Genomic DNA, 23,522 nt, shown 5'->3' on the forward strand with positions numbered 1-23,522 from the left:
AGCTTTATCATTGACGAGTTTAAGTTCACAAAAACTTTTAAAAAATAACATAGATTTTATACAGATGGCTTATAATTATACATGTAAAAGAGTTATAAAAAGAAAAATGGTGGTTAGTGGGCAAAATGTTTGAAGGCATTCAAATGGATAAAACCAGAGGATTCCGAAAATCTGACAAAAATTCCAAAACATGCCAAGCGAACATCCTTAAGCCTAGATATATAAAAAAAATAATTTTCACCAAATACCAGAAACAAGGGCAAAATTGTCACTTTTCACTATAAAGATGGAACATTACACAAGGCCATTTCTTGTATAATACTACAGCCCGTATCACTCTGAAACTTTGCAGTAATGTTTCTCTTACACATAGGTACTTATAGCATTAAAAAAAATTCTCATTTTGCACCATAACATCATCATCTAAGTTAAGTTGTGTGTTTTTTGTTTTGTTTTGTTTTGTTTTGTTTTTTGTTTGTTTGTTTTTTATTAATCTATTTCCTTGTTTCTTGTTTTCTTTTTTTTTCTCTTTTTCTTTTGTGCCACTTAATTTTTCCGTCCAATTTATGCAAATGTTGAAATAACGTGTAATGTATGTATGCTCTTATATATTGTATTGTTAAATATGTTAATGGAGCTCGAGAAAATTTCATAAGTCTGTTTGACTCAAGTTGTTTCTCATCCAAATTGTGTTTATGCAAATAACATATGTTTAAACTAAATCAGCTCAAGACCAAATGACATGGATGTTTGATGATTGATTACTTTTAAACGTCCAGTGGCAAGTTAAATGCAAGTTCAGAACTATACATATCAATAGGATATATAAATAAGACTGTAACGCCCAGTCGGACTTTTAGCGTGCTAGTGTATCCTCCCTAAACCTGGCATAAAACATCGATTATTGTAGAAGGGTAAAAGCGCAAATTTAAATGTGCGAGTTGTGAAATATATAATTTTTTGAAATCGTACATATCTTTCTTTTTGTTTTGAAATCCGTTACTTGTGTTCCACATATCAATCGATTGTTGCATCTAGTAATCAATAAACCAAAACTACTTTTGCTGTTGATCTTGTTAAAGAATGTGTTAGATCCGGAGTCCACACAGGGACAAAAAGAAAAAGAAAATTAATCCGTGATCCGCCACTAATTCTCAATCCTAACTTATTACACATATCGGTCATAAATCGGAAGAGGATACTGAATCCACATTTGCAATAATACATTATAAGGAAATTTACATGTTGAAGTGATTTATTAAAAATCATTGAATTAAAGGATAGAATATTTGAATAACATCAACAATTTCATTCAGTTATATAGAGAAATGTACAATAGATTTCATGTCTGTCTTATGGGAGAAATACGGAAGAGGACAATTTTCCTTTTCTTATTTGGAAATTAGTCAAAAATATTTATTAAAGAGATCACATGTCTCGGGTTTCACCAATCGAATAATCATTTATAAAGTCTTGTAGGAGTGGAATATATATGGAATTGCCGCGTGTTCAACACTCGAAACATGTGGGCGTTTGGCAAATATTATATGCTGATGATACTGTTTTGATGGCCGAAACACCACAAGATCTTCAAATACAGTTACATATTTTTAATGAATACTGTAAATACTGGAAACTAAAAGTTAATGTATCTAAAACCAAAATATTATGTTTTTCAAGTGGAAGATTACCAGACAATTAACACTTTGTTTTAGATAATCAAGAGATAAAAATCGTTCAAGAGTTTAGTTATTTGGGTATTTTATTGACAAAAATGGGAAATTATAAAAAGACAATTAAATCACAAGTTGAAAAAGGGACAAAAGCGATGTACGAGATACTAAAAAGGGGAAAATGTCATAGCCTATCTGTTTCTTGTCAGTTAGATCTTTTTGATAGAGTAGTCAAACCTGTTCTGTTATATGGATCAGAAATATTGGGATTCAGTAACTGTGATATTATCGAAAAGGTTCATCTAACATTTTGTAAGTTGCTCCTAAATCTGAAATCTTCCATCCCCCAACTGTATGATATATGGTGAGCTAGGACGTTGTCCACTTGCTATTGATGTGAAATTAAGGATGATATCCTACTGTTCGAAATTGATTATGGGAAAGCAGTCAAAGTATTCTTGTATTATTTATAAACTACTGTACCACTTGTATTGTACTAAAAACATAGATTTTAAATGGTTAATATTTGTTAATCCACATTCATCAAATATACGTTAAGCGTATATTTGATGAATGTGGATTTTCTTATATCTGGAACACACAGTACTTTTTAAATGATGTATGGTTGAAATATAATATCAAAGCAAGATTGTGTGATCAATTCAAACAAACATGGAACGAGACTATTCAAAACTGTTCCAAAGCCTTGAATTATCGAATTTTTAAGAATTTATTGTGTTTTGAAGAATATTTTAATATTTTAGACGAAAAAGATTTTTGACATTATGTAAATTTAAAATATGTAACCATAAACTTCCAGTCGAACTTGGAAGATGGTACAATATAGAAAGGGAAAAAAGAAAGTGTAATTTATGTAATCTAGATATTGGAGATGAATTCCATTACATTATAAATTGTTCTAATTTAAAAGAAGAGAGAAATAAATTTATAAATCGAAATTTTAATAGAAGGCCAAATATTATACTATTTACTGAAATTATGTCGTCTACAAATAAAACAGATCTCATAAATTTATGTAAGTTTATACGAATTATAAACAAGCGAGTGTGTCCTCCTGAATAAATTCTTTTTCTTTTTTGTTGTTGTTGTTGTTTGTACATGTATATATTGTATATTTATGTTTATGTATTTAATGTATTATATAACATGTCTTCTCTGTACCTATGTATTTGGTGATGAGAATAAAAGATATCAAACAAATACCCCCCCCCCCCCCCATAATTTGCAAAGCATGAGTTGTCCTCAGCTTAATAAAGAATATTTCGATAATTTTACCTCAAAAAAATTTTCGCCGAGCTGATCCGCCCCTGAATAGCGGTTAACCAGTATATAAATAGCGATTCGCCGACAAATATATAGCGGTTAACCGTTAAAAATAGTCAGAGGCGGATTTAGGGGGGGGGCAGGGGGCCCGGGCCCCCCTTTTGCGGGAAAAATTTGGTTGATTATATAGGGAATCACTGAAGCGTGACTGGAGCGGGCCCCCTCTTAGGCAGTCAGTGGGCCCCCTCTTATTAAAATTTCTGGATCCGCCTCTGATAGTGGTTAACCGTTATATAAATAGCGATTAACCGATTTTTGAACCAAATGGTACACAAAGGGGTTCATCGAATTCACAACCTCAGTGTTGACAGGTTAGTGATTACTGTAGATGAACTACTTAGACATATCGACCACCAAGGCTCTGACAATTCGTTAAATAAGTTCAAATACACTTGCACATTCCAAAATATTGTCATTTTCTTCTTCAGTTAAATTCAGTGTGTCTCTTTACAAAAACTAATTGTCAGATATTAACTTGTCAGATATTAACTTGTCAGATATTTTAGTCCCCTTTGCAGATTTTTAGGTCGACATGTGAGACAATTATCTGACAAGAAGGAGGCAGATACATGCCATCATAGTTGGTGCTGTCTCTCTGAATTCTTTCATTCGTATAACTCTTAAAAAAATAATTAATTCATGATCTAAAATCATATAATGAGCAAAAGTATTTCCAAACGCATGTAATAAATGTCAGTAAATTTCATAACAGACTATGCATGATATATGATAAGTTAAACCGATCTTCATTTTATATGTTTATTAACATGCTTATAAAATACAAATCAAGGTATCAGTCTGACACATGCAAACTGCAAATATTTAAATAAAAAAACAACCGACTGGTTTTAATATAAGTTACAATACATAATACCCCTTACATTAATTACATAGAGGGAATGTATACAGAATGTTTCAAAATTATCATGAAATATTATACTACAATTCAAAAATAAAAACATGTGGCAATATAAATAAACTGCTTCGCTGAGCGCAGCTGGATACGCCCGCAGAGGTCCAACCCTGAACAGTTGGGGCAAAAATGGACACAATATTCAAGCTTGACACAGGTCTGAATTTGGATTGTAATTAAATATTTGACATATTATAGGTTTCTGATAAATGTAGTCAAAGAACTTGAAACTGGTTATAGGAATTGAATTTATATTCAATTAAAGATTTCTTGCAGTTGTGCAATACACTGTGCTGTTACGAAATACTTAGTAAATCTGTTGTCAGACTATAAACAAATAAAGTTCAATTTCTTCTTAATGTCATATTTAAAATTTATGAAAATCAATTGGGAAATTACATCAATAGCTATAAATATTTCACGAAAGTTTCATGAGAACTGCTGAAAGCATTTTTGAGTTATTGTCCAAAAACTGGAAAATCCCCCCTTTTTTAATGAATAAAACCCCACAACTCAAAATGTAAAATCTAAAATTTATAAAATTCTAAAGAGAGCTTACATCAACAGATATAAACAATTCACCAAAGTTTCATGAGAACTGCTGAAAGCATTTTTTAGTTATTGTCCGAAAACTGGAAGATCACCCTTTTTTATGAATAAAACCCTGCAACTCGGAAACGTAAAATCTAAAATTTATAAAAATCGAAAGGGAGCTCATGTCAATAGATATAAACAATTCACCAAAATTTCTTGCAAGTTGGTGAAAGCATTCTTGAGTTAATGTTGGAAAACTGGAAAATCACCCCTTTTTTAATAAATAAAACCCCAAAACTCGGAAACGGGAATTCTGAAATTTATAAAAAACAAAAGGGAGCTCACGTCAATAGATATAAACAATTCACCAAAGTTTCAATCATATTGGTTAAAGCTTTTTTGAGTTAATGTCCGACATGTTGACGACGGACGGACGGACAGACGGTTAACGGTATACCATAATACGTCCCGTAAACGGGCGTATAAAAAAAAATAATTCTATAAAAAATTCAAAGCCAGACAAAATGGTTATTTTACATATCACAGACAAAGGGAAAATTAAGTAGATTTATTGTACAACCAATGAATAGAAAACTACATTGTGTGTGTACAGTATAATGTGTTCAGCACTTCAGCGCAACGATCTAAGTGTGTAGGAGAAACAAGAACTTTGGTTACCTAGCTAGCCAACTGAATCATAAAATCACCATTAGCTCAGGTACTACCTTCCTTTGAGATAAGTTAATTGTTAAAGAGACTATGACAGTAAATAGGAACAGCATAGAACATTGTGAAACCAGTTTTACATGAACAAAATTTTAAAATCTGATGTCAATTATATGCCTATTTACAAACCTGTTGTGTTTGGTTTGTCAATTATATGCCTATTTACAAACCTGTTGTGTGTTTGGTTTGTCAATTATATGCCTATTTACAAACCTGTTGTGTGTTTGGTTTGTCAATAATATGCCTATTTACAAACCTGTTGTGTGTTAGGTTTGTCAATTATATGCCTATTTACAAACCTGTTGTGTGTTTGGTTTGTCAATTATATGCCTATTTACAAACCTGTTGTGTGTTTGGTTTGTCAAATATATGCCTATTTACAAACCTGTTGTGTATTTGGTTTGCCAAATATATGCCTATTTACAAACCTGTTGTGTGTTTGGTTTGTCAATTATATGCCTATTTACAAACCTGTTGTGTGTTTGGTTTGTCAATTATATGCCTATTTACAAACCTGTTGTGTATTTGGTTTGCCAATTATATGCCTACTTACAAACCTGTTGTAGGTGTATTTGGTATGTCAATTTATTGACTGTCATTTACATCTGATATTTTACTTAAATCAGTAACACATGCATCCCTTTACAGTCAGGATTCTACTTTGTCAAAATTTTCTCCCCATTACGCCAGTTCATTTTTACAATCGTAAAAATGGAAGCCATTGTAGAGATGACGCGCTTCCAATTTAGCTCTTGAAAACCGATAAATTTATCCACATAGCACCATTACGATCCTTATATGCCAGGTGTATTTTAAAGACAAATGTATCTACTAGCTAATGAGCATCAGTTAATGTACTTGTCTGCATTCAGTCAACTTAAAACTATTGTCGGATCGGTTGTCAGGTCGAATTTTCGGAAATTCATAAACATTTAAAAAAAAATCTAAATAAATATTTCGTGGAAGGGCAGACTAAAAATTTTCAGCGGTTGAAGACTATAAACCCTAATTATCACACACAAAAAAATGAAATTTTTTCGAAGATATGCATTTTTAAGATCCAACTTAAAAGTCAGTCGTCAAGTACTTTTAGTAAAAATTTGCTATTCGAACACACCTACTCTGCTTTTGTGATTCATTATAGAAAGGTATTTCACTTGACCCATATATTTTTTAGTACTGTGAACTTTCGATGTTATAAAGTCAACATGTAGCCTTGATATATAAAAATAATAGAATCTGAAGTGAGATGATGTATCAAATACTCTTGCTTTATACGTTTTCAAGACAAAATATTTAACTCAAACACGCCCTTACATAAAAAGGTGCACTCGATTTAATCTTTTCGATGCAATTGTGACCCATTTTTTTGAATTTTTTCTTGAGTTAAATAATGGAAGGGCAGAAACGAAAATTAAGGAACAAATAGATTGATATGTTCTCCGTCCGTGGTAAAAAAAAATAAAAATCGGAGGTTATGCATTTTTTTTAGATCCAACTGAATAGTCAGCCATATCGTCGACTTGATATCTAATTGTTCTGCTAAATTATGTAATAGATAAATTGAAAACTTATGCAAATTGTGTTTTTATGATAAAATACTTCGTAATTTAGCCGAAAACTCATTTTATTTGTTTCTATTAACTTTTAAAAAATTTGTTACTATAGTAAACATTACAGTAAGCATTTATCGCCTTCTCTAACAAAGAGCTTCGATTCTTTGTTTAGTGTAAGCATGAGTTTTTTAAATCCACTATAGAAATAATTTTTATAAATAATGGAAAGTAAATAACTGAAAACAGAACTTCTAAAACATTTTTATTTTGTTTTCTCCGATAAAACAATTAATTTTATTCGCACTTGATTGTTTGTCAAGCCAAACCTGTAGAATTTGGTTTTGTTTGATTGGCTGACCTTGATGTTTACATTTCACAATGCATCCAAGTAAAATATTTCTTTGAAAGGTGTCCAAAAGTATATATAACTTACTTCACAAATTTAAACTATGTCAAACTGAGATTTATTATCAACTAGAAGTGAAAATTAAAAAGACATGCTCTGTGTTCCTCCTGAAACAAATAATTTGTTTAAAAAAAAGGCCTGCCACTAATGAGATAATACTGATTTCCTGGTTCAGCCAGCCAGTAAGTTATTCTAATCCCTTTTTTCCCTAAACACTCAAATCTAAGCACTGTAGGTTAAAAAATTTGTAAGGGTTCCGCGGAACCCAGTGTCTCGCCTACTTTTGCTGTTGTCTATGTTTTCAGTGTGATAGGGGAATGCACATAATAGATTTACAGTTAATGAAATAAAACGTTTTAAATGTATGAAAAAAGTTATACTTATAAAAAATGAATACAGTATGCAATCCAATCTATATATTGTCTGGAAGACAAAAGTCGCAGGCTCAACAAAAATGGGGAAAAAGTTATTAAAAATGTTCCTCTAGATACTATCTTTTGATTGTAAGAAGCTTCTGTCCAAGTTTGGTAAAAATCCAGGTTGGTTTATGAATCTAATAAATGTTTTAAAAACTTTAACTGCAGACTGTATGTAATGTTAACTGGAAGAAAAACTCAAGTCCATTTATAAGTAATATACGGAAAAACAGGAAATAATTTTTTACAAAATTTCCTTCTACGTACTAGCTTTTGATCATAAACAAGCTTCTGTCCAAGTTTAGTAGAAATCCAGGATAGTTTAAGAAAGTAATTAAAATTTTTAAAACTTTAACCACAGAGTGACTGTAATGTTAACTGACAGAATAAAATGCTCCGCTGGGCGCAGCTTGATACGACCGCAGAGGTCGAACCTTGAACATTTGGGACAAGTATGGACACAACATTCAAGCTTGATACAGCTCTGAATTTGGATTGTGATTAAATATTTGACACAGCATAGGTTTTTGACACAGAATGAATGTGGTCTAAGAACTTAAAAATTTTTGATTTACCTATTCAAACCATATCATTATTATTTGCTTTTATATATAAATCAGAAATAACCAATTTAAAACGGAAAATTTTAAAGAAAAAAAAGGGAAAAAAAAATCCCCCCCCCCAAATTTTTTGAACCCCCTTATGATTCATCACCCCCAAACTCAATCCCAGCCTTCCCTTTGTGGTATGGTACCTTGCAGTACAATTTCAGAGAGATCCATACACTTGAACACAAGTTATTGTCTGGAAACTAGAAAAATGCTTGTTTTTTGGCCCCAAATTCCTAAATGTTTAGGGCAATTACCCCCAAACTCAAACCCAGCTTCCCCTTTGTGATATGGAACCTTGTAGTACAATTTCATAAAGATCCATACACTTACAAACAAGTTATTGTCCAGAAACTAGAAACATGCTTGTTTTTTGCCCCTTTTTTGCCCCTAATTCCTAAAATTTTGAGGCAATTACCCCCAAAATCAATCCCAGCCTTCCATTTGTGGTATGGTACCTTGCAGTACAATTTCAGAAAGATCCATACACTTGAACACAAGTTATTCTCTGGAAACTAGAAAAATGCTTATTTTTGGCCCCTTATTCCTAAACATTTCAGGCAATTACCCCGAAACTCAATTCCAGCTTTCCCTTTGTGATATGGAACCTCGTAGTACAATTTCAGAAAGATCCATACACTTACACACAAGTTATTGTCATGAAACTAGAAAAATGCTTGTTTTTTGCCCCCTTTTTGGCCCATAATTCCTAAAATTTTGAGGCAATTACCCCCAAAATCAATCCCAGCATTCCCTTTGTGTTATGGAACCTTGTGGTACAATGTCAGAGAAATCCCTACACTAACACACAAGTTATGTCTGGAAGTTACAAAAAATCTAATTTTTGGCCCCTTATTCCTTAACTGTTGGTATCATAACCCCCAAAATTAATTCCAACCTTCCTTTTGTGGTATTAAACCTTGTGGTAAAATTTCATAGAGATCCATTCACTTAAACTAAAGTTAGAGTGCGAAAACCAATGTGTCTTCGGAACACGACGACGACGCCGGACGACGACGACGACGCCAACGTCATACCAATATACGACCGCAAAATTTTTTTGCGGTCGTATAAAAACTAAGTCCATTTATAAAAGTAATATACGGAAAAACAGGAAATAAATTTTTACAAAATTTCCTTCTACGTACTAGCTTTTGATCATAAACAAGCTTCTGTCCAAGTTTGGTAGAAATCCAGGATAGTTTAAGAAAGTTATTAAAATTTCAAAAAAAATAACCACAGAATGAATATTTGTGGACGCCGCCGACGACGACAGAACGTAGGATCGCTTTCTCGCTTTTGCGACAAAAATCGCAGGCTCGACAAAAATCATCCAAAATAAATGTCTTTCTCATTTTGAAAGTCCTCATTGATAAATGAAAGATTTGTTTTTCGGTCCCATCTCTCAAAACTTCTTCCTTGAAGTTAACCTCAAGTTTCCAAATGAGGCAATATCATCTGATCAACAGCTTTCTTTCTCTCTCCCTCTCACTGTATATCTATCTGTATATATATAATATATTATTAATGAGATTTTCACAAGATCACATGATTATTTATATTCCCATAGGCTGCATGGCAATGCAACATTCTATATCAAGTGTTTTGTAGATATTAAACAGCATCCAGCATGCTCGTGTGTGTTCAAGACAACCAATGAAACACAGTTCAAATGTATTGAAAAATCTTCCCAAAAATAGTATGAAATTTCAAATGTTTAATTGTTAGTTCTTATTGAATAGTCTCATTTTTAACCAGTTTATATGAAATGATGTTAAATTAAAATAAAATGCTTCGCTGGGGCGCAGCTTGATACGACCGCAGAGGTCGAACCCTGAACAGTTGGGGCAAGTATGGACACAACATTCAAGCTTGATACAGCTCTGAATTTGGATTGTTATTAAATATTTGACACAGCATAGGTTTCTGACACAGAAAGAATGTGGTCTAAGAACTTGAATTTTTTTAATTTACCTATTATGGTCCAATGTCCAAAATCAAAATACATGGTTAGATTCAGCATATCAAAGAACACCATATATTCAATTTTTGTTAAAATCAAACAAAGTTTAATTTTGGACCCCAACTTGGACAAACTTGAAAACTGGGCCCATAATCAAAAATCTAAACACATGTTTAGATTCAGCATATCAAAGAACCCCAAGAATTCAATTTTTGCTAAATTCAAACTAAGTTTAATTTGGACCCTTTGGACCTTAATGTAGACCAATTTAAAAAACGGGACTTAAAATTAAAAATCTAAATACACGGTTAGATTTGGAATATCAAAAAAACCCAATAATTCAATTTTTGATGAAATCAAACAAAGTTTAATTTTGGACCCTTTTGACCTCAATATGAACCAATTTGATAGCGGGGCCCACAAATAAAAATTCTAAATTCATGGTTAGATTCAGCATATCAAAGAACCCCATATATTCAATTTTTGTTGAAATAAAAAAAAGTTTAATTTTGGACCCCAACTTGGACCAACTTGAAAACTGGGCCCATAATCAAAAATCTAAATACATGTTTAGATTCAGCATATCAAAGAACCCCAAGAATTCAATTTTTGTTAAAATCAAACTAAGTTTAATTTTGGACCCTTTGGACCTCAATGAAGACCAATTTAAAAAACGGGACCCAAATTAAAAATCTAAAAACACGGTTAGATTTGGCATATCAAAGAACCCCAATAATTCAATTTTCGATGAAATCAAACAAAGTTTAATTTTGGACCCTTTTGACCTCAATATGAACCAATTTGATAGCGGGGCCTACAAATAAAAAATCTAAATACATGGTTAGATTCAGCATATCAAAGAACATCATATATTCAATTTTTGTTGAAATCATACAAAGTTTAATTTTGGACCCCAATTTGGACCAACTTGAAAACTGGGCCCATAATCAAAAATCTAAATACATGTTTAGATTCAGCATATCAAAGAACCCCATATATTCAATTTTTGTTGAAATCAAACAAAGTTTAAATACTGGACCCTATCTTGGACCAACTTGAAAACTGGGCCCATAATCAAAAATCTAAACACATGTTTAGATTCAGCAAATCAAAGAACCCCAAGAATTCAATTTTTGTTAAAATCAAACTAAGTTTAATTTTGGACCCTTTGGACCTCAATGTAGACCAATTTAAAAAACAGGACCCAAAATTAAGAACCTAAATACACGGTTAGATTTGGAATATCAAAGAACCCCAATAATTCAATTTTAGATGAAATCAAACAAAGTTTAATTTTGGACCCTTTTGACCTCAATATGAACCAATTAGATAACGGGGTCCACAAATAAAAAATCTAAATACATGGTTAGATTCAGCATATCAAAGAACCCCATATATTCAATTTTTGTTGAAATCAAACAAAGTTTAATTTTGGACCCCAATTTGGACCAACTTGAAAACTGGGCCAAAAATCAAAAATCTAAATACATGTTTAGATTCAGCATATCAAAGAACCCCAAGAATTCAATTTTTGTTAAAATCAAACTAAGTTTAATTTTGGACCCTTTGGACCTCAATGAAGACCAATTTAAAAAACGGGACCCAAATTAAAAATCTAAAAACACGGTTAGATTTGGCATATCAAAGAACCCCAATAATTCAATTTTCGATGAAATCAAACAAAGTTTAATTTTGGACCCTTTTGACCTCAATATGAACCAATTTGATAGCGGGGCCTACAAATAAAAAATCTAAATACATGGTTAGATTCAGCATATCAAAGAACATCATATATTCAATTTTTGTTGAAATCATACAAAGTTTAATTTTGGACCCCAATTTGGACCAACTTGAAAACTGGGCCCATAATCAAAAATCTAAATACATGTTTAGATTCAGCATATCAAAGAACCCCATATATTCAATTTTTGTTGAAATCAAACAAAGTTTAAATACTGGACCCTATCTTGGACCAACTTGAAAACTGGGCCCATAATCAAAAATCTAAACACATGTTTAGATTCAGCAAATCAAAGAACCCCAAGAATTCAATTTTTGTTAAAATCAAACTAAGTTTAATTTTGGACCCTTTGGACCTCAATGTAGACCAATTTAAAAAACAGGACCCAAAATTAAGAACCTAAATACACGGTTAGATTTGGAATATCAAAGAACCCCAATAATTCAATTTTAGATGAAATCAAACAAAGTTTAATTTTGGACCCTTTTGACCTCAATATGAACCAATTAGATAACGGGGTCCACAAATAAAAAATCTAAATACATGGTTAGATTCAGCATATCAAAGAACCCCATATATTCAATTTTTGTTGAAATCAAACAAAGTTTAATTTTGGACCCCAATTTGGACCAACTTGAAAACTGGGCCAAAAATCAAAAATCTAAATACATGTTTAGATTCAGCATATCAAAGAACCTCATATATTCAATTTTTGCTAAAATCAAACAAAGTTTAATTTTGGACCCTTTGGACATTAATGTAGACCAATTTGAAAACTGGACCCAAAATTAAAAATCTAAATACACTGTTAGATTCGGCATAACAAATAAATAAATGTGATCAAAGATTTTACAAATCTAATGCGCCATACTGTGCAATTAAAGATTACTTCTTGAAATTTTTCAATATTTGAAATTTGAAAAAAAAATAATATTTGAAGAATAATTCTTTTTAATTTCTGAAATCTGAAATGAGAAAAAATTGGCCCCCCACAATTTCTTTTTATCCCCCCCCCCCCCCCTTTTTCCCCCCAAAAAATTCTTTCCCTCAAGATATGGTCATAATCTCAATTCAAATTTCCAATGGAGTTGGCAACCATAATTACCCATTTAAATTTACCATAGTGCTAACTTAATCTATTTTATAATAGAATTAATAAAAATATAGTGTCAAATCTTTCATATGGATTTTTTTGTAAAAAAAAAAGATGAAAACATTTGCAGATATTTTTACTGGTCTTCCTTTATAAATATGCATTTCTTTAAACATAATTTAAAAGCAGAGTAAGGGAAGTAACCAAAACGTTGTATTTGGATTACCTCCCTTACACTGTTTTAGATTATCTTTATTGTTCATTAACCATTACTTTATACATAATTTAAAAGCAGTGTAAGGGAGATAATTTCAATGATGTATTTGATTTATCTCCCTTACACTGCTTTAAATTATGTTTTGTACTAAAGTATTTGTCCATTAACCAGGACAACCTTGTTTTTCCCCCTTTTTTGCCCCTAATTCCTAAACGGTTTGAGCCATAACCCCCCAAAGCAAATCCTAACCATCCCTTTGTGGTATGGAAACTTGTAGTATAATTTCAGAGAGATCCATACACCGTTCCACAGTTATTGTCTGGAAACTAGAAAATGCTCATTTTTGGCCCCTTTTTGGCCCCTAATTCCTTAACTGTTGGTACCATAACCCCCAAAATCAATCCCAACCTTCCTTTTGTGGTATTTAACCTTATAGTCAAATTTCAAAAAGATCCATTCACTTAAACTAAAGTTAGAGTGCGAAAACCAATATGTATTCGGACGACGACGCCGGACGACGACGACGACGACGACGCCGGACGACGACGACGACGACGACGACGCCAACGTCATACCAATATACGACCACAAAATTTTTTTGCGGTCGTATAACAACTAAAATGTTAGTGTTATTATGAGATCAATACAGTAATTGAATAATTGTGTTGCTGTCATCCTTGACAAAAGTTACATTTTTGTGGAGTAATAATATGATAATTATAGCTTCCATCCTCTGTCAATACAACAGCAAATAGACCCTGGACTTCATCCTCTATCAATATGTGTCTGCTATGTCTATATAACATAGAATTGTATATTATCACATCTATACCAAAAAATACTCAAAGATACAGTTTACACAATTTTCCTTACTTGAGTAAGTAACAGTGGCTCTTTTCACAAAAGTCATGAAGATTTTTTGTGAAGAGTTGTAGAAAAAAAATATTACAAAAACAAATCTTTTATTTGCGATTCATTATATTTCTTTTAACTGCACCTATTCTTTCTTTTTATTTTTCTTTGTTTCATTTGTGAAAAAGTGCCAATTAAATGCAAAAACTGGATGTCATATTACTACATTAAACAGCATGCCTATTTTTATAAGTTACTGCTGTATATAAATGTTATATGGCAGACCATATAACAGTTCCCCGACAAGAAACAATGGACAGTTTCTTAACTTAAATTAAAGTTATATAGCCTGTTACATGAAAAGTGATCAGGTATATGCACCAGTGTCTATTTATATATATATATATATCTTTTCTTTTTGACAACATAACTAAAGGATATTTATTTTATGCAACTTTCTCTTCTGGCAACATAGGAATAGGATCTAACTGAACTTGTCTGACTTTATAAGGTATATGTCTCATTAATGCTTCATATTTAATGGCATTCTGTTTACGCTCTTCTTGCAACCAATATAACATTTCTATTCTGTCCCATTTCATCTTCTCTTCATAAGAGCGACCCTGAAATTTAACAAAACATTCGGTAAATTATCAGCTAGTGAATACTTTCTTATATCATTTTATGTCTCATTTTGTCTCATGTAAAAAGATAATACTTTACTGGCATGTATCTAATATCTAACTCGAAAAGCTCAATTCATAAATTATAGGTACCTGTAAATAAATACATATAAGAGGTTATTTTTCACTCCAGGAAGCAATTATACACAAATTCAATGCAAATGGAATAGTCTTCCATTGTACATGTTCATTTATCCTTCTTTCATGGAAAGCTTTGTTTTACCATGTTTTAAGTTATGCATAAAGATGCACTGTTTTTGCCTATAGTCGCTTGTTGAACTATAACTGATGATCGAAAAAATAATGCATTTATCTATCATCTTCTGAATTACTAAATGAGTTCTTTTAAAATAGGTGAACAATTGTATAGAAATTTGTCTAAAAATCGGTATTGGTCTTGTTTCAATTTTAGTTCATCATTCAAATTTGTATGCAAAATTTTACCAAAATCATTGACATAGCCAATGTACTGTACCTTGATGGTAACCCATTCCATTCAGAGGGTTATGATAAAGAAACTTTATTAAATTCTTTCATAGATACAAAGATATTGTGGCGATTTTGGATGATACATGTAGAAGTGCCAACATTGTTGATATTGTTTATTTTTGGGGGACAAATATTTATGTAACATTGTGAATAATTTATGTATAATGAAGACCATATGTTACTTGAAGTGTGTTGACATTATTCGTCTTTAATTTTGAAAACTTGACTAGTACGCATTATATAATATTAAATGTGTATATGTTATCATTATTTAGTTACCTGTTATATATAATCATTTTTTTAATATCGTATAATCCAGTAAAAAAGAAAATGTGTTTTTTTCTTAGCGGCAGCACTGCAACAAGGTGTAAACAAGGTTGCTTTTATTGGAAGTTTTAGTGTATTATTTTGAAACATGTGAAAGACATCGTAGTATTTTTTAGACAGTATTAAAATTATATTTCTGTATGTTTTAAGAATATTGATAGATGTAAAACTATTTTATGTAAAATAAGGTAGAATAGAGTTGTATTTAAATTAGAGAAGTTGCTCTATATAAACTACTGTGAACCAACTTATTTTCGCGGATACTTTATTTTGCGTTTAACACTTTCTAGTCCACTTTGCGGCTATTTAATTTCGCGATTTTCTAATTTACTTGATGTAATATAATAAGGGAAGATCCAAGTGTTACATATTCGCGTTATTTTTGTACTCGCGAAAGTCGCAAAAATGATTTCCTCGCGAAAATTAGTTGGTTTACAGTATTTTTGCACAAAAGTTGCACACTTTTATGCGGTAATGTGGTTAACCCTCTTGCTGCCGGTAGTTTTATATGATTGCATTTCTTGTGCCAGAAAATACGACAGCTGGACGTCACATTCCCAACAATGACGTCACGCCCTAATGACGTTCTATTGGGGACATATTGAAGAAAAATGTTACACTGTTTAATCTTCGGTATTTTATTTGAAAGAGATACAGCAAGAATGAGAAGGGTCCGTGTAACACTTATCAATTCAAAATTTTAATAAGTTTTCAAATTTTAGTTTCTTGGAATTTTGATCAAAGTTTTAAAATATCAAAATTCCAAATTTTTGAAAATTTTGGAAATTATGAAATTTTCACCAAATAATTAAAATTTTAAAACTCTAAAAATCATTTTGAAATTTGATAGTTTAAATATTTGATCAAACTTTAAAAGTACTAAACTAAACGTGCAGTTTTGATTATTTCGCTTTTTGAAAGTTTTATTTTTTTTATTTTTGACTAAGATATTAAAAAAGGAAAACGGGCGAAAAGAGAACTTGACATTCGTAGCATTATCGCTTTTAGGGAACCTCTAAAAAGCAAAATGGAATAAAAGCGGAACGAAACGAACGGAACGAAAAGAAACGAAACAAAATGAAATGAACAGTTTCTGTTACTTAAATGTTAATGTATAAAATAAAACAAGAGGAAGACAGTTGTTAGTAGTGAAAAATTGAATAATAAAATAAATATTCTAAAAAGCGGAGAATTCATTTTAAAACAAGAAACACGGCTCTGATTATGATCATTCTTAGTTAGGAATAAAAAAGCACGAAATAAAATGGTTCAATACACGTGTATTCCCTCAAATTTGATTTCAGATTTTGTTGTTTTGCTTAACGACTTCTTACTATCTGCAATCATGTCGGCAGATGAAATCATTGAACGTTTCCTATTTTTAATGTCTTAATCAAAAATCAAAAAAATCAAACTTTCATTATTTATTTCGCTTTTTGAAAGTTTGATTTTTTTGATTTTTGATTTAGACATTACAAATAGGAAAAGGGCGAAAAGAGAACATACGTATCATTATTATGTTTGGAGTACTTGTAAAGTGCGAAATGGAATAAAATATTTCACATTGTTGAAGTTTCCATGGCAACGGCGGCCATTTTGGAAAATTCCAAAGTCTCATCTCGAATTACCAGATACCATTTTTAATGAGTTTCATTAAGTTAAGAACATTTTGAATTTTTTGGACTTTTTGGCTGTTTCCATGGTTACAGTGTCTATTTCGAAAATTCCAACAACAGCTCCAACATTAACTAAAACCATGTTATATATTCATAAAGTTTCTTTGATCTCAATTGTAAATTTTTGTAAATTTTTATAGAAAATGCAACTTTTATGAGTTTTCCCCATAGGGTTAATGTTAAACTTTCGCCCTGTTTTCATGACAATAACAGCCATTATGGTACTTCTAAATACTGTCTGCACATCAAGGCATACCAGGTAACATTTCCATAAAGTTTCATTAGAATGGGTCTTAGAATGAAGGATTTAGAATTTTGATTTTTTTTTACATTTTTTTAGTTTCCATGGTAACCGTAGCCATCTTGCCCATTCCAAAGTCAGGTGCAAAACTTCACATGGTGGTCAACATTATTGCATAGTTCCAACAAGATTGCTCCTTGTTATTCTGAGAAAAAGCTTGGACAAAAAGTGTGGAAGAATAAAAATAATAAGAAAAAAAGAAACGAACAATAACAATATGTCACCCCAACTCCGTTGAGGGTGCCATAATGAAATGAACAGTAACTGTTACTTAACAGTTAATCTATAAAATAAAACAAGAGGCAGACAGTTATGAGCGAGCGGTGAAAAATTGTTCTTTAAACAAATTGGCCATCACATGAGATAACAGTATCCTGAAATTTTTAAAGTTTTGCATCTATTGAAAAAAAAAAAACTCAATTTTTAAACCTATTTAAAACTGCTTCAAACAGATTGATTTCCTTTTAAAAAATCTCTAACATAAGCTTAGCGTTTCAGATTATTAATTCAAGACTATTTGGTTTTCCAAGCGCCCATCATTTAGGAGTAACAGTGAAAACTGACCAACTCTTAGTAAACCAAATAGTATGGTAGGGTTGAGTATATATGTTCTAATGTACGTTAAGCAATAAAATGCTTAAATACACGTGTATTCCCTCAAATTTGATTTCAGATTTTGTTGTTCTGCTTAACGACTTCTTATTATCAGCAATCATGTCGGCAGATGAAATCATTGAACCTACATTTTGAACGATCATCTTTAAACTTTTATCCACTATTTCGGTTCTTATAAATCATTGGCCTTCAAATATTTGGCTTTTGAGCGTTCCTGATGAAGTTAAATCCAGAAAAGCGCTTCGGACGCATGCAATTTTTTTAAAGTGTTTTTTTTTTTCTTTCATTTTTTGTCGATTGCATGACGATCATACATTCCTTTTATTTGATTTTGATTTTTGGTGTTTTAACGCCACTTTTAAGCACCGCTTTTGGGCTTTTTCGTGGCGAACAGTTTGTATTGGTGGAGGAAGCCGGAGTGCCCGGAGAAAACCACCGACCTTCGATAGGAAAACTGACAATTCTTGTCAATTAAGATTGGAGTCGAGTGCACCCGCACGAGCGGGGTTCGAACTCACAACCTCAGTGTTGACTGGCTAGTGATTACAGTAGTAACTACTTAGACCACTCGGCCACCGAGGCCCCTACATTCCTTTTATCATTGAATTCAATTTTAAGTATTGGTACGGTAGGAATACTGAATCCATGGTGTCGCAATGAACGTTGTGCTAGCCTGGAAAGTGGGACATTGTTGTTATGTATTTTACACTGCTACCGCTATACACGCTGAATTTAAGAGTAATATCAAATATTAGTAGCTTGAATCCAGGATAATGTTAAAAGGTAGAACGTTAACATCCAACTCAGCGTGGTGGCCTTGTAAAAGCTGAATACATTCATACCATATAAACATATAACATAAACATTATTTTCAGCCTGCATATTTATGCACCCAACTATTCATGTGTCAGTATTTTGATTAATGCATGCCGTCAGTTAATATATGAGCAACACTATGTTAATTATTAAAATGATTCAGTTGTGAGGTAGTTTGATAATAAAATATGTTTTTGTGTTGTCATTATAATTGTCTTCTTCGCTAGCCAAGGGTTACGATCCAGTCCGCTCCTCTCCAAGGGACTGGATAGTAATCCTTGGCTAGCGAAAATGTATAATTGCATATACGTTGTGTTTTTTTCACTTGGAGGGGGCTTGCAAATGCTTAAAATTCAATATATTTTAAAGTTAAAAAGGAACACTGTTTAAACAAAATCGTAATTTGAAATAATTTTTAAATGTTCATATAAACGATAAACATATCAGTCAGGATTGTACTTCGTCAAAATATTCTCCCCATTACGCCACCTAATTTTTATAATCGTAAAAATGGAAGCCATTGTAGTGATGACGCGCTGTCAATTTAGTTCTTGAAAACCGATAAATTTATCCACATAGAGTCATTACGATCCTTATATGCCTGTTGTATTTTGAAAGATAAATGTATCTTCTAGTTAATGAGCATCATTTAATGTACTTTTATGCATTTGGTCAACTTAAAACTATTGTCTGATTGGTTGTCAAGGGGAATTTTACGAAAGATCAAAAATGTTTAAAAAAAATTCTATAATTCAATATTTCGTGGAAGGGCAGACTGAAAATTTTCAGAGGTTGAGCACTAATTACCCTAGATAACACACACACAAAAAAAAATGTTTTTTTGAAGTTATGTATTTTTAAGATTCACTTGAAAAGTCTTGTCAAGTACTTTTAGTAAAAATTTGTTATTCGAATACACCTACTCTGTTGTTATGACTCATTAGAAAGGTATTTCACTTGACCCATACAGTTCAATTTTTAGTACTGTAAATTTTTAATGTTATCATATCAACTGAGAGCCTAAATATATAAAATTAATAGAATCTGAAGCGAGATGATGTATCAAATATTTTTCTTTAATACGTTTTCAAGATAAAATAGTCGAACTCAAACACGCCTGAACATAAAAAGGTGTACTCGACTTTCTCTTTTCGATGAAATAATTGCCCATTTTGGTTTTTTTGGGGGGTTATAAACAATTGTTATTTATTTATGTACATATAACTTTATTTAATATCATGGAAAGTTGCTGATGGGACCTGTGTGTTTCTTGGGTGTCGCTTTTGGTAGATCTAAGTATTATTGATACTTTTCATTTAATATAGATGGCAATCGGTCAGCAGTGGCGGATCCAGAGGGGGGCGTAGAGGGCGTACGCCAACCCCCTTTATTTGCACTTTTTTTTTTGTAAAATGATTAATCAGACTAGACTTCGTGAACTTTGCCATTTCCCGCGTATTTAATTTTTATGCGACAATTCTTTACTTATAAAGATATGTTTCGCTCGTATTAACTGTAATATATTATTGATTATGTCAAAATCATGTGATTCACTACGGTGGAGTTGACCAGTGCGTCGAAAAAACGTCACTCAGTCATTTTGAAATTCAAATTACAGTAACAAATTGCTTAGGCTGAGGATGACAAGCATGACACCTTCAAAGCGACAAAGGATTGAGCAAGAATGTATTTATTGACTTCTATTTCACAATTCCACCAAACAGAAAGTAATACTCTATTACACTCTCATGAAAAAAAAGTTCCACAGCAATAGTATTTACCTACGAAAACATGTTTAACACCACACGCCCCAGCCTATTAAAATCATAGCTGAATAATGATCCCCAGTCAATAAGCTCTAGATAGATTTAAAGTCTAAGGTACGGACCATTTGATTTGAGGGGGCAGTCTGAGATATTTGAGAGAAAAAATTCTGATCCTGATTTTTGCCTTAAACAAAAATTCTGGCCGTTTCTGGATTGAAAACAATAATCTTGTCCACTTTTTGCTATTAGAAACAAAAATTTCTAACAGAATTATTTAACATTAAATGAACATGATGAATAAAAAAACGGGCGTAATTTTTATGGGGCCGGGGGTTTGCATGTAAATCCCATATTTGACCGGAATGTCTGTTTCGTCGAACTGATAAAATGAATACTTTTTTCAAGGCCCGACTGCAACCTGCCTGCTGGGTGTGGCCTTTATGTCTCCATTTGTCGACCGTCATTTATAACTGTTGTTATTTCAGACTCATTCGTAACCTTTGGTTGATTTGGAACCCCTCACTTCCCTTGTTGGGTGAAACATTTCAACCAAACATTTGGATAAAAATTGCTTGTTTGTCTTTCTTAAGTCGTGTCGGTCGTATTGTAAATTTCATTGAATAGCCCGGCGTATATCATGTTAACAACAAGAATACAAACGAGAATTTTCCATGTCAATTTTTTACTGACAAGTCCCACATCAAATATATTAGTACATAGCTTTGGATCCATCCAATCATTTTATAATAGACAATTAATGGGGAGAATACGGCATCAAAAATGTCCAACCCTTACACTTTAACTATAAAATATACATGCCCCACGTCAGGAACCGTTAAAAAAGTGCATTTTACACTTATTTTATGTTTTTTAGCCAAAAAAAGGTCCAAAAAAATGTTCGCCTCGCTCCGATCGGCGATCTTTACATACTTCGGCCCCCTTTCCAAAATCCTGGATCCGCCCCCTGCGGTGATTGTTGTTTTAGAACTCACACCACTTACAACTGTTAACTCATGTTGAACTTGCTATTATGCCAATATTGCAAATAAAAGCTGTTAAATTTGATTCAGTTTTGTGTTTAAATTCAGAACATTGCCATAAATACAGGACATGATGCTTTATTGAACTACATATAAAAAGTAACCCGTCTTATCACATAAAAAGGAGACATTGCGTCAACAGAAAAACAAGACTTATATTAATAAGTAGGCTGTTTGTGAAAAGTCGTGTTGAATGTTTATGTGTAATGCAGTAGTAATTATTCTGAGCATTTGGTTGGTCTATTGAATTATTTTGGTCAGTAATTGGTTGCCGTTGGTGTCTGTCTTGTCTTGTGGTTGATCTTGTCGGGAAGAAAAGTTCTCATTGGCTGGCGAACACTTTACAATATTAACTATATCACATCTTAGTTATAACTGGTTAAAATATACCTTATAGTGAACTTCATCAATCTCTAATTGATAAAATTTGAATCACATGATGTATTGACCTAATACCAATAAAATGCCCAGATTAAGTGAAGATAAGACAGTAGTGTGCCCCTAAAATTTATGGAAAATATACAATTTTTCATACAATTAACCTGCAATTTAGAAAAGAATTCTTTTACATTATTGTCCGACATGTTGACGACGAACGGACAGATGGACAGACAGGGGTATACTATAATACGTCCCGTAAACGGGCTTATAAAAAGTGTGCGAATCAACTTTGATATTAATACACATCTTGTACCAAATTTTATTCAATAACTTACACAAGCATAAGATACAGATTAAATACTTTCATAATTCTTATCAACTGATTAAATTTGATATATTACCTTTTCACATTAATTCATAATTAGTAGTTTAATACAAGTTTTGATTAACAAAGGAACTATATGAGAGTGTATAGCTAAAATAAAGTAGCTCTTTGACAATTTTTTTTTCTTTCTTTAAGGGCATATAACATGTCAAAAGTTGGTAGTAGATGATATATCTTCAACTTAGAATTTCTTGACCATCTCACAATCTGAAGTGATCACATAGAATTAGCATGGCTGAATCAAAAATGATCCACTAACAGTTATTTAACAGACTTTGTTTCCAGAGCAGTGCTACTGTAAATTGTTTGTGTTGTATTAATGCAGTCTCTTTTCTACCCATGATTTACAGTCAAATATCGACCCTATTCCCAATGTAAAACCACCTGTTTTTTCTGAATTTTTACCCAATTTTTCTTGAAGCTAAGAGTCCCTCGTATATTTAAGTGTTAAATAATTTTGACTCAATTCTACTTTTAAAATTCCTTTTTATTGTATACAATGTATTAACTATGTGATTAACACACACTCACAACAAAATTTGTTTGCAATTTACATATACAGATATGTATAAATCGGATACTCAAATTTTCAGCAAAAAATATCGCATTACCAGATATATTCAATTAGACGATAAATGTATATTCATTCAGTCTAGGTTAGTCTATGAAAAGGTATATACTATGAAATTTAGAGCGAGGGGCTTGCCCCGAGCTCTTAATTTCATAGTATATACCTTTTCATAGACTATCCAATTTAGCACATATTTACAACTCAAGTAATCTTTTAATTGGTCTATTGATAGTTTATTTTGGCTGACTACTTGTATCAAAGGCATTTGTAAAACGGAGCTCATTAACGAATTTTATGTTTTGTAAATCTAATCACTAGTATCATTGTAAGATATGTGATTTCAAAAGGCCCTTGACTCCAGAATGAAAAGATGGTAGCTGCTGGTGTAAGTAATATATATATTAATATAAAGCGGTGTTTTACTATACAT

General features: G+C 31.9%; 1 protein-coding gene and 1 long non-coding RNA gene across 7 annotated transcripts in view; both read right to left on the reverse strand.

The window, feature by feature from the left end:
• Positions 1-3,762: 3,762 nt before the first annotated feature.
• Positions 3,763-12,884, reverse strand: LOC127733973 (uncharacterized). 5 transcript variants are annotated; one of them, XR_007997315.1, is made up of 3 exons: positions 5,748-12,877; positions 5,619-5,704; positions 3,763-5,575 (listed from the first exon to the last, which is right to left on the reverse strand). It is a non-coding gene; the product is annotated as an uncharacterized LOC127733973 (long non-coding RNA). The 5 variants fall into 5 exon arrangements; XR_007997314.1 differs by having other exon boundaries at positions 3,763-5,532; positions 5,576-5,704; positions 5,748-12,875; XR_007997312.1 differs by having other exon boundaries at positions 3,763-5,446; positions 5,490-5,532; positions 5,576-6,181.
• Positions 12,885-14,135: 1,251 nt separating this feature from the next.
• The window catches only part of LOC127733966 (coiled-coil domain-containing protein 87-like), an 89,311-nt gene continuing 79,924 nt past the window's right edge, over positions 14,136-23,522 (reverse strand). For both annotated transcript variants that reach the window (XM_052243455.1, XM_052243454.1), the window contains one exon: positions 14,136-14,665. In XM_052243455.1, the coding sequence (XP_052099415.1) occupies positions 14,489-14,665 (177 nt within the window). In that variant the 3' untranslated portion in view covers positions 14,136-14,488. The remainder of the gene's footprint in view (positions 14,666-23,522) is intronic.

This window comes from Mytilus californianus, unplaced genomic scaffold, assembly GCF_021869535.1.
Source record: "Mytilus californianus isolate M0D057914Y unplaced genomic scaffold, xbMytCali1.0.p SCAF_3, whole genome shotgun sequence".
Classification (NCBI taxonomy): Eukaryota; Metazoa; Mollusca; class Bivalvia; order Mytilida; family Mytilidae; genus Mytilus; species Mytilus californianus.